Below are 12,864 nucleotides of genomic sequence, written 5' to 3'. Positions count from 1 at the left end.
ATTATGGTGAAAGGACTAATAGTCTATTTATCCTGGCAGGTGGTCGATTCCTCAAGCTTCTGCCGTGAGTGGGTTGTTGTCCTCAAGAGTCTCTTGGGGTGCAGTTTGCTTGTTTCAGATGGTCAACTTGCACTTGCATGGTACAGCTGGATCGGGAATGCACTCCTAATCACGAGAAGTTGGTTTCAATCAGCTTTGAATCCAGGGGACCACCTCAGCCACCTTCACTGAAGTAGGGGTGGATAAAATGACAGTGAACTGACCCCTCCAAAGAGACTTTAGGGGTTGGATGTTCCATTCTTTACCCAAACAGCATCTCCTGGTTTAAAGGGATGGGCATCAGTGGTCAGGCTCACTAGTAGCTATTCACTAATCCGTGGGGTCGAGCCAAGAGCCTGTACCTACTGTCTCAGAGTAATGTTGCCCAATTTCTTTAGAACTCCTCATATACCCTTTATAATGGGAGGAGGGCATCCATAAAAAATCTCATAAGGGGAGAACCCTCTCTTTCTAGTAGAGCTGTACCTAATTCTTAAAGCAGTTGGCAACACCTGGTCCCAGTGCAGGTGGGACTCTTAACACAGTTTTCTTAGTTGTAACTTTATAGAGTTTGGTTCATTAACTACACCTTCCTGGAGCTCTGGGAACAATATGCAGTATGTAACTTCCAGGTGATCTTCAACCCTTTGCCACCACTTGCACCCAACTCAGCATGAATGCCAGCCCATTATCCTATTCCAAGGTGAATAGGATTCCAAATCAGGGAATGATTTCCTTTAGGAGAAATCAGGCTACTTCATATGCTTTCTCTCTGCAAGTCAGGAAGGCCTCTCTACCCATCCTAAGAAGGTACACATGAAGACCAGTAAATGTTTATAGCCCTAGATATTTGAGGAACTCAATGAAGTCCAACTATATTTTTAAATGGAGCCCCTTCAACACTTTGTACTCCAGGGAAGGCTGTGGGTCTCTGACATGGGTTATTCCAGGCACATTTTTCATATTGTTAACATACTGCTGGAGACATACTAGAGAGCCAGGGAATATAGAAATGTGGGCTCAGACTCGCCTTGAGAGCTGTCTGTCACTGTTTTACAAAGGCTGGGGCCAGGGCCTCAGGAGTTGCTATTGAGCCATCTTCAAATCTCTACCATCAGCCCAGGAATTTACTTTAATTTTCAGTTTTAAACCAGGTGTTCTCAGGTTGTCAGTAATTGGGGTCCCGTTCTGCCAGTGGACTAGGGAATAGGGTGGCAGTCAGGGCTGTTGGTTGTTGCCTCCTCAGAGGCCACAAACTTTGCCTCTTAATCTGCTTATGATTTCAGCAGGGGTGTGAGCATCCTCTGGCGTGTTTCCAGCTGCAGTAGGTGCAGGTAGTGCAAGCAGCAGTGGGGAATACAGGGATTCCTAAGGTGGGGGGATCTCCTCTGGCTCCCCAGGTAGAATGGGCTTCTCAAGGTTTCAGTTGGCATTTTAAAAGGGAGCTGTTACCTGGGCCATCATAATTTTACAGTTGTCTTCCAGTCAAGCCTTTAGCCATCATGGCCAAGAGAGGACCATGCCTTGCCAGCAATCAATGTAAAGAAACTGGTCAGGGTGCCCAGGGTCCCCTACAAGAACTCTGAACACCTTGCTAACCAGCTCTTTATCTGGGGACCCCCTTGGCATGCCAGCCTACTCTGGAAGAGGGCCAATCTATTTCACAGAAGGTCCGGAGTTTTCTGGGAGTCAGCTCTAAAATCTTCAGAATATCCCTTTTTGAAATTTTTTATCATACACTCAAGAGGAGTAAGTTTATGTTGTTCGCCACTCATTTATTCCCCCTAACAGATGACAATCAAACGCATGAGGAGTGGGGAAAAGGAAAAGAGTGAGCAATTGTTTAAACCATCTCCGGCCAGTCCCCTTGCAGAGAGAGGTTTCAGGTGCCTCTTAACATTGGCAGGTTCCTATAAATCCCTGACCTGACCCAGGCTCATAGACCTTGTGAAGAGCCTGACACTTCCATGAGCTGTGTGAGGATTACCATGGACCTGTGCATTAGGACTCTGTACCCACTCCAGGTTTAGCCTACTTCATGTCTCCAACCTGCTGCCTGGTTGTGGTTTTGTCTCACACAATACACTACTAGGGCAACTCTTGGAGTTGATCAGTCTCCCCTTTGCCACTTAGGGCAGGTCTAGCTCTTGAATCCAGGTTTCTATCTGTCTGGTGGAGCTCCCTGAGCTGGTTCCTACAGAGTTCCCTTGTGCTCCCAGGGTCCTTGCACCTGCATGCAGGAAGGGTTAGTCCCTTATTCATCAGTTGGTCTGCTAGCGCCAGGTGAGGTCACATTCCTCAGTGTCTGGGGGCCTGTACCCTAGTGACAAAGGAGGTATGATCACCACCTTCAAATCCCAGACACTAGAACCCAAGAAATATAGGATGTGCTCACAGAGAGACAGACTACAGGGGCATCCAACAAGAAGCAGTGTTTGTTTTGTGCCAGCACAGACTGGGTTGGATCCGCATCCAAAGGCCTGGTTATATATAGGCGCCCTCTCCCCCCTTTACCCCCACCCCCACATTACATATTAGCCACTTTGCCTAACTTATATGGATATTCTATATAAAATCATAAGAAAGTTATGACAGAGCTACTACCCAGGCGCACAGGGGTCCTGCAGGTTTGCGCAGGCGCCAAGTGTCAGTGGTTTAGCACATGCGCCCTCAGTGTGCCGTGTTGCCTTTCCTTTGGTAAACATGCGTACATGGTTACTGAAGGCATCACGTTGTCCAAAGGGTCATGCATGTGTGTGTAGATACCAGGCCATGTTGTTTACAGTTGTGCATGCACGTGCACAGATAGTGAGTGGGTCTTCATGGCTGTACCTGTTGGGAGAGGTCTCCTTCCACACCTTCTCCAGTGATTGTTAGACTGCTGGTTTTCATACCTATTGTAGTTGTGAAGTTGTTGGTTTACAAGACCATTGTGGAAAGTGAGGTAATTGGGATCATATTAGGGCAAATTAAAATGCCGTAGAATTTGGGTGTTTCATTTCCAGAGGTTTTAAAAGTTAATTTGGCTAGGTTTTATTAATTTTGATATTAAAAACTCCATTCTTACCCCAGTGCTGATTTGGTAGGAGAACACAGTTTTGAGAAAAAGTGAAAATAAGGTTTATTGCTTTGTTAGCAAAGGGGAAGTATAGGGGACTCCTGTCCCAGAGGCTATGGTTCTGCCCATAAGGGAGAACAGAGGGCTTTTAAAGCAGCTCTTCAAAGGCTGCATTCCAGGTGTGCCCTGAGGGGTAGAGATGGTTCACTAGTTAGTTAAACTGGGATGTTTTCAGTGTTTTTGTTAAGGAATGGATTTTTGAAGGTTTTTCATGAGTCATCCTGAAAGTGCCTCCTTATGATGACTTTGAAAATAAATTTATCTTTTTCTTAGTTATCCCTGTAGGAACACTTTCTTACTTTAGCTTACTATAATATCTAGAAGCAGAAGGGTCAATTTTATGTTTGTTTCAGCTCCAGATAGTAGACAATACACAATCTTCATATACTTTTCACAATGAAAGCATTAGTATATTATAAATTAAAAAATAGACTTTTTAGAACTTTGCTAAGATTTAGAGATAAGCAAATATCTATAGAAAAATACGTTAGTACTAGAATTTTCTCTATCATTAATAGGGGAAAATTATTTTTTCCTTAGAATTTAATTATTATTAATTTTATTCATTTATTTTATTTTATTTTATTTTTTTGCAGTGGTCGGGATGGAACCCAAGGCTTCATGTATGCTAGGCAAGTGCTCTCCCACTGAGCTATATCCCCAGTCCTCTTTTCTTAGAATTTAAATATTTAAATTAATTGATAGATTCTATAGTATTTGTTGTGCAATATAATATATTTTGTCTGTTGGTTTTATGGTCCATGATTAAAAATAAAACTCAAGTATTAAAGAGCTCTCCTGGACTGGTTGATAATCAGTCAGAAACTGGATTGCTAAAGGTTGTTCATCATACGATTTTGAGAGACATGCCTAGACCCTAGTCAGAATTTTTAATCCAGTGAAGTTTGACTTTCATACTTCCTCAAGGCAGCCTTTTTTCCCTTTTGAGTTCTATTATCAGACTTTAGATTTCTATTATACCTTATTGGTCCTTTTAGTTTGAGGTTAAACCAGGTTATTGGTTGGATATCCTAATCCAAAACTCTATAAAGTGCTCTAAAGTCCAGAACTTTTTTGAGTGTCACCTTGGTGCTTGAAGTTTCAGATTACAGAGTGTTTTGCATTTCAGATTTTCAGATAAGTGATGCTTAACCAGTAAAGTGTATGCAAATATTCCAAAATACGAAAAACTCCGAAATCTGAAACATTTCTGTTCCCAAGCATTTCACATAAGAGATAAACTTAACCTATAACGTGTCTTTATTTTCAGAATCATGCTTGAAAGAGTGGTCCGTTAGGTACAAGTGCATTTGGTTGAATAATAAGCATTAACATTGTTATAAGAGAAGCCCAAGTCAGGATTGGTCTACAAAATAATGCCTCTGTTGTACCATATCTTTTCTTTAATTTATCTTAACCCTTAACTATTCTTGCACATAGGAGCAATTTTTCAAGGTCTTTACGTACGTTATAATGAGTTGCCTCACTGTCTTCTGAAATATTTATAGAGAGCTGATGACCCCAGAATAAATGAAGTTTAGACATTCCTGGAAGTACTCTTGAATATTATTCTAGTGCAAATGTTTAATAGGAAAAAGTAAGCACATGTTATTCTTGAACATTCAAATAATTGACATTGTTGATGAAGTTATAGTATGCAAATGATCTAGAAACATATTTCATGCTGATGATATGAAAATAATTGAGTACTGTAATTAGTTATAACACTTCTTTTTATAAAATAGAAACAGTGAAAGAGGAAATAACAGGAAAGAAAAGCATCAAACGATCTCCTCAGCAACCTGTACCTTGTAGTGTTCCTGTCTCTCCTAAGCTGCTCAAAACAAAGATGCATGCCTCTAAAGGTAAATAGCAGTGATACACCCCAGGATCTAGAAGAAAATTCCTCTGTTACCACTTATGTATGTTTTGGTGTAATGGTGTTGGGGGTAGGGAGTATATTTGCCCAAGTAAGTTTGGCAATAAGGATATTACTTTGGCAGCTTCAGCACTGTATTTCCTTCAGAAATCCTGCACAGCTGTTACTTCTCACTAGATTAAGAAAAAAATTTGTAACAGCCTTTTCCATTCAATTTTATGTTGCTAAAATATTTTTAGAAAGATTTATAGAAAAACTTAGTACCTTTCTCCAGTGAAAATTTTCACTGCTCAAGAAGTAAGCAGATTTTGGAAACCAACTGTTATATATTATATTATAACGAAATAGTTGTGAAGAACTACATTCCTAAGAACAGATGATTTTGTCAGGAGTGCACAGCTTTAGTGGCAAGACTGGAAAGAGACACTAAATTTCCCTGAGAAATATAGGTGACCTCACAGAACCAATTTGGTTTTGAGGACAGTGTCCATTATTATAAATGATGAGGAGGGAAGTCATGGCCATGTACTTTGTGTCAGGAGTTTGTGGTTCAGTATAACATGAATTAAGTGAACTGTTGTTGGAGATGAAGATATTTTTGACCCTTTAATAGTATCTGAGCTGTACGAAGGTTATCTAAAGATAATCTCCTTTGTCTTTTTCTTTGTAGAAGAATTACTATCTCCTGAGGGAGAGGGCATGCCCAAAGAGGAAAATCTCCCTGGAGATTCTTTGAATCCTGCCTGTAGAAATCTTATGCAAACTTCATTCTACAAGGATTTTCCTCAGAATGTACCAGGCACCTCAAGTTCGACACTAGTTGGGACCAAATCATCTCCCAAGAGCAGTTACTCTGAAGATAAATTCCAAATGCAGAAGAAGAGTGAAGGTATATTTAAAAAACAGTGATTTTCAGCCCGTGTGTTTATCTTTTCCCTTGAGGATTCCATACACAACAGTATCCCCTGAGAGTGTTTCGTACTGGGGAAATGCTAAAATCGGGGAGGCCAGTTCTCTCCTTTATGTCACTGTAAGGGCCAAATCATTATAGTTGCTCTAATCCTCATGGATTCGAACACAGCATTGTCTCTAGGGATCTGGATCACCAACCATGTCTCTGATAGAAACTTCTCAGATTAGTGGTTTTGTGGAGCAATTGTAATTTGTCATTTCCCTGGGTACAATCTGGACTCATGACTCTGAGGCCTAGAAGGATACATTTCCTCTCCTTTCTGATCTATTGTTCTCCCTCTTGAGACCCTTCCTGGTCCCACCCTGTGTGCAACTCATGCGTCGAGGTTCTAGCATCCTATTGCCACAGCCATACAATTTCTCCATTCTCCACATCCATCCTCTTTTATTCCCTCATCACGACAATGCTACGTATATAAATAGGGCAGCATCTTGTTCCCATTTGCGAAGAGTCAAAATAGCTTTCCATGTGCAAAGATGGCTGCTGCACCATACTTCTTTAAGAGTTAAGAGTGCAGGAGAGTGAGGGTGGGAATAAGAGTTCTGTCCTTTTTCCTCCAGATGGGCATTTAGGCCAGGTTAAGTGAACAAAGTGGGAACCAAGTAAACCCCTTGTCTTTTATCATGGATGTTATCTGTGGGCAACTGCATTTCACACATACTGTTACATATTTAATGTTGTCATTTCCATCCCCCACTTTCTGTGGAGATTGTCTCTTAGAGTGACATTGTTTTCAGAGTCTAAAGATAGATGTTTACTCCCTAAGGGGTAATATACCCTGAAATTTTAAGTGTTTTCACAAAGTATGAACTTTGGAAGACTGGCTTCAGTAAAAGGCTCTAAAAGCTTACTTATAATGTTGACTATCTCACTTCCAAATGTTTGTCTAATACTACTTGGCCAAAGTAGAGAAGTTTAGCTTCTGGTCTTCCTAGCAGTAAAAAGGCTAGTTGTAATAATATTACTTATTAATAATTTACTTAATAGTAATAAAATCATAATCTTCATCACTATGTGACACTACATTCCACGAAAGTAATATTTTCTGTAGCTTTATACATTATATCACTTAAAGAATTCTGTGAGATGTAGGTGCTGGTAAAATTTTTCAAATGAAAAATCTCAGGAGTCCTTTGAGTAAGGTCCCTTAGCTAGAAAGTGGCTGGGGCAGTCCTTAAACCCAGACACTTTGGTTCCAGGGCCATACTCAACTACTGCACTGCCTGTGTTTCTAGAGAACAAGAAAGCATTTTACTTTGAAACTGTCTAGAGGTGTCACTACCATTATTTTCTTTAGGCTACTCCAGCTGTTAATTAAAGCTGAGTTCACGAACCCTGATTGCCAGTAATGCTCATTATAATCTCCTGTCCTACCTTGCCCATCATTTGAATGAAAAAAATAATTGATCTTTATTATATGAAAGAAATCTAGTAACAATGTTGGGGAAATTAATTCACATTTATTGTATTTATTTTAGAAATATTGATACCCCAGTGTATATTAGGTGGAACCATTTGGGAGAAAAGCATGACTGGACTTAGATTTTTCACATAATTAGTTTCATATAATTATTTGAATAGCAGTAATGTAATGTTTGTAACCTTCTCTGATTGTTTTGAAGACATGGTCCCAATTAAATTACTTTTACATAATAGTTTTAAAATAGAAGAGTTTACAGTTGTTTTATTTTTTAATATAAAATTATTTTTATACCAGGAAATGTATCTTTACATATAGTTTATCTGTAGTAATCTGTAAAACTACTTGCATGTTATTTAATATATAAGAATACCGGATTCTAATGATAGAAACCAGAAACCCCACAAAAAGTTAATTTAGAGGTTAATTAGCCTTGCCAGTGATTTTTCTTTTTAGGTTATATAATGTGTCATTATTGAGTTAAAGATGATAGATGGCTTTTCTGTCCAAATCGTCAGAATGCCTTAGGTAGGACATAGTCTGTACCATCATCATTTTTACCTGGATTGATAAAGCCCAGCAAAATTTCTTTTCTCTGACAAGTAGTGAGGAGATATATTTTAGTATAGAGATTATTTCACGTTGAAGTTGGAATGTTGGATAGAAAAGTAATAAAATTCAGAGCTACACACACAAAAAAAGAACCATTATGATCTTCTGTTTTTCTTTACTTTTTCATTGGGTAAATATTCAAAATGCTCCTAACTTGTTCATAGCCCAGATGATAGGAAAGAAAGGACATGCCTTTGGCTAATTCACACAAAAAGATCAAATTTGTGTTGACTGTTCTTCAGTTATCATCATCACCCATTGTCTTTAAGGAGTCTATTGCGTTACTTAAGTGAATGAATACTTGTTAGGATGAAAGAAATGTCAATACAATTTAGTTAACAGCACAGCTAAAGTATGTTGAGATATGAGTACCTAAATTGTTCCATGTCTCAGTTATTGCTTTATTAAGCATCTAAACCTCCAATCAAATTATCTATTGGAGGAATTAAATAAAATGTTAAAAAGTTCTGACTTAGGTTAGCAGATCATAGTCCTATTTTCTTAAATTCAGATTCACATTTAAGTCACAAGAGATACTAATCTAAAAAGTTAAGGTGATGAAAAAAGTAGTCATACTGAATATGTAGGAGAGATTTGATAAAAGAACTAATTTGGTTCTCCAAGATAATGGGGTTGTTGAAACACTGATTAAAGTGAATAAGTTTAAACAATTATAAACTTGTAAATTTGGGGAGTTTCCATTGTATTTAGCTAGTAAAATAAAACAAATTTAGATTAAAAAGAGAGATTGAGAAAAATTCATTGAAATAGTGTAATGGATTAGGTTAGATTAATCTAATGTAATCCAAGTAATAGATCTTTTGCTGCATGGCCAAAGAGGCCTTGGATTGTTTGGTCTGTTTAATTGATTTTTGAAGCTTTAAGGGAGCTTCTGAAGCTGCTATCGTTTGGGGGAGGTCAGATGGGATGCTCTTATGCAGCTGTTTTGATCATCTTTAATGTAGGCTTTTACTAGATTTTACAGTTGGAGTCTTGCGTCCTTGCTTGGGTACGTAAGTGAAGGTTCCAGGAATGAGACCATTACTCCCTACCTAACATCTCTTCTTTCAGTATAATGATCAGGTCAAGTATGATTTGTTTTTTTTCCCCCCATTGAAGCTCCAAGTTATATAGCTGTACCTGACCCCAGTGTCCTGAATCAAGGCTTCTCTAAGGACCCTTCAACCTGGTCTGTGGATGAAGTGATACAGTTTATGAAACATACAGATCCTCAGATATCAGGCCCCCTCGCCGACCTCTTCAGGCAACATGTAATGTATCTTTTGATCCGGTTTTCCTGCTGCCATTATGACTGACCTCTGTGCAGGCCTTTCAGTTGGATACTGAGTTGTGTGGATGGTGGGGGAACCCTATCAACTGATTTTTCCATTTAAGAGAAAAGTTATTTTGCCCAACATTAGATCCTTAAATGGTAGGTTAATTGTCTTTCTTTAAATGGGTATCCAAGTGCCTAATATTCTAAACAGCCTCACATTCTCAAGAGGATGATTCCGCATTGCCACTTTCAGGTGGACCGCCCTTTTTGTAAAGACATATACAAGGATCCTCCCCACCCCCTGCTCAGCCCTAGGACCATGAGTAGGAGGGGGCGACTACAATCTGTAACAGGGTGGCCTTCTTACTATGATACCCAATAAATCCAGCAACTATATAAGATTAAATATGCCTTTATTTTAAACAGGATCTCATGACTACCAAATAATATACTTCCATAGCATAAATTGGTTAATTAAGGTAATAAAGAATTTTAGGAGGATGCCTTGTGACTATTAAGTAATATTTTTATAGTTTTTTCTTCCAAATAAAATTAGTACTCTAATAATCTGGTATAGTCTTTTTAATATTATAAGAAAATTGGTAATTAGTTTGGGCATCTAACTTAACTTTAGACAACTAAGTGGTTAGCATTCGACCTAAAGATAATAATGTATGGCACATTTACAGTTTGCATTGATGTTGACATAGTCCTAGCTCTTCTTAGAAAGTTAATGACTGTCTGAAATTACCATTTATAATTTTTGACCCTTTGTCATACTCGTATTTTACTCAGCACAGTATTTAAAATCAGATGATGTTTAGGACACTAACCAAAGATACTAGGGTAAATTTCTTTTTTCTTAAAATTTGAAGTAAATTTACAAATCATCAAATAACGTTTCACTGTACAAATTCTATTTTTAATAGTTTTCAGGAAATGCATATTCAGAGAATACATATCTGGAACGTACAGCTGCTCTCTGTTTTACATGTATAAATAACGACAAAATATGAAAAAATTAATTTTATCATTTTTTTCTCTCTATAGGAAATTGATGGGAAGGCTCTGCTGCTACTGAAGAGTGATGTGATGATGAAGTATATGGGGCTGAAGCTGGGACCAGCATTAAAGCTATGTTACTACATTGAAAAACTTAAAGAAGGAAAATATGATTGAAAAAAATGTGTATTGACAAAATTTCTCAGGTGTACTGATAACATTTTAATTTTAAAAGTATTCTTTGAGCAGTTTTGTTTTGTAGAAATTTCTTCAAAATGTTCTTTCAGAATTACATTAACAGTCCAGTCTATTTTAAAAACCATTTAACATGAGAGCATTAACATACCCAAATTGGCAGCTCATTCTTTGTATTTTTATTACTTTCTTTGTGTAGTTTACAAATATACTCCATTCAGTAAACAGAGAAAAACCTTTGATTTTGTTTAATCTTTATATGTAGAACCAAAACAGCTAAATCCCAAAGGGGAAAATGTCATAGATTAAATCCATAAGAATTTTTTCTCAGAAGAGATGTACCTGTAGCTGTCATATCTTCCTCAATATTTTGGTCTGATTCTGCAGTGTTCTGTTCATGTTTTATCAGTTTCTAGAAAGGGAATAGCCATATAAATTATTTTCCTTTCTGTTATTAGCTCTCTCAGTGTGGTACTTCTTCATATTTAAAGATTAAAAAAAGCTTATAAGCTTCATAAAGTGTTCTTATCAGTTTTTGATAATAACAATAGGATAGATAGAATGATCATTTTGTGCAGATGTTTATACTACAAGTGTGGTTTAAATGGAGTCAGATTAAATTTCTTTCAATAAATACCTGTTATTTTAAAACTTTATATATTTTTGCTAAGCTTGGACATTAAGTACTCATTCATTTCTCACATCTCTTTATCAAAATACCTGTGTCCAAATGTTAAAAGATATATATTTTATTGTATGTGTTTATTCCTCGTGGATACTTTACCATATTTATATACTATTGTATACCTATAGGTATACATAAGTAAATGTTTTCTTTTTGAATTTAATATGGCACTTTGCACTGCCACAGAGTGATTATGAATTATGTATATAGTTAGATGTTTTTATTCCTTAAAAAATATGTGCATCATTTTCTATCACCAGTACCTCCTAGCTTACTCTTCAGGTGATAAGAAACAATCCATAGATTGGTTTCCATACAGGGAAGTTTTCAGTCCTATGCAATGTTTCTAATTAATTTGATTAGTTCTGAGCCATTCTGCTACATTTTGAAAGATACATTAGTACTGACTTATTGTTTTGGACTTTATTTTATCAGTTAGAACTTTCAAAGGGAAATGGTGCTATATGTTTGTTGTTATTTTTGCATAATTTTGGTATAATGTTTATAAGCTATGAGAATCAGTTATAGAAGTATTTCCTATAAATGCCAATAAAATATTCACCAGGGCAAGAATGTACATTTTCTTTTTAGAAAACCAAATCTACTTCAGATAAGAATGCACTTATTTAAAGGATTGTTTCATCTGTTACTCCTTATAAGACTAGATTCTTCCTTAAACTTGATCTTCTTTCAGATTGTTTGTATGAAGATTCTGTGCTCATTTGAACAGTCCTCAGGTGTTTGCATAAATACTATGTTTTACGGTTTTCGTATTTAAAATAAAGTTAAATAACTACAGTGATTACTGTCAAAGCCTCAAATTTTATTTTACTTAACGCATTGCATTCCATTAATATGTGAACTTGTTAGACTTGAAAAAGAGCCCCTACAATTATTAATAGTGTTATTGGGAGGAAAACCACTGATTTTTTTTAAGGTTTGGAAGGATTGCACTTACACTTGGCTCAGTAAAGAAGGGAGGTTTAAATTTCTGGGGATTTTTCTACAACTCAAGAGGTAGCGCGCTCGCCTGGCATGCGCAGGGCACTGGGTTCAATCCTCAGCACCACATAAAAAATAAAGATGTTGTGTCCACCGAAAACTAAAAAAATAAATATTAAAAAATTCTCTCTCTCTCTCTCTCTCAAAAAAAAAAACAAAGTCCCAAAGGCCATTCCAGGCAACAAGAGAGGCTATATTGTAAACAGGACATGGAGACAAAAGGACACCCTCCTTGGAATACATAGCAGTTTTCTTTGCTCTACATTCCTGTTATTTCAGAATTTCTGTATGTTAATAGTAAACAATTTAGACACCTATAGATTTCTTAATATTAGTAGTTAAGGTATTTAGCATTGAGAAACACCTGATGTAGTTATAGAAGAAAACACTACTTCATACCCATAAGGGTGGCTAGTTTTTTATAAAAGGGAAAATAGTGTTAGTGAGGATATGGAGAAACTAGAAACCTTGCGTATTGCTGTTGGGACTGTAAAATGGTGCAGCTTCTGTGGAGAACAGTACAAATTATTATATGCTATACCTATTCCACTTTGGGTATATATTCCCAGAAGAATTAAAAGAGAATCTCATACTTGGACATCAGTGTTCAGTACATCATAACTCATATAAGTCAAAAGGTATAATGTCTGTCAGCAGATAAAA

The 12,864-nt window shown here is 37.0% G+C and overlaps 1 protein-coding gene across 1 annotated transcript in view; it reads left to right on the top strand.

Moving 5' to 3' along the window:
• Scml2 (Scm polycomb group protein like 2) overlaps positions 1-10,496 on the top strand; it is a 66,254-nt gene extending 55,758 nt beyond the window's left edge. Inside the window, exons 12-15 of the mRNA XM_027927446.2 lie at positions 4,909-5,022; positions 5,707-5,925; positions 9,161-9,312; positions 10,368-10,496. Of these exons, the coding sequence (XP_027783247.2) occupies positions 4,909-5,022; positions 5,707-5,925; positions 9,161-9,312; positions 10,368-10,496 (614 nt within the window). The remainder of the gene's footprint in view (positions 1-4,908; positions 5,023-5,706; positions 5,926-9,160; positions 9,313-10,367) is intronic.
• The last annotated feature ends 2,368 nt before the right edge of the window (positions 10,497-12,864 follow it).

The sequence above is a fragment of the Marmota flaviventris genome, chromosome X, assembly GCF_047511675.1.
Source record: "Marmota flaviventris isolate mMarFla1 chromosome X, mMarFla1.hap1, whole genome shotgun sequence".
In the NCBI taxonomy this organism is placed as follows: Eukaryota; Metazoa; Chordata; class Mammalia; order Rodentia; family Sciuridae; genus Marmota; species Marmota flaviventris.
The sequence above is the reverse complement of the archived record's forward strand: the minus strand, read 5'-3'. Positions and strand labels throughout refer to the sequence as shown.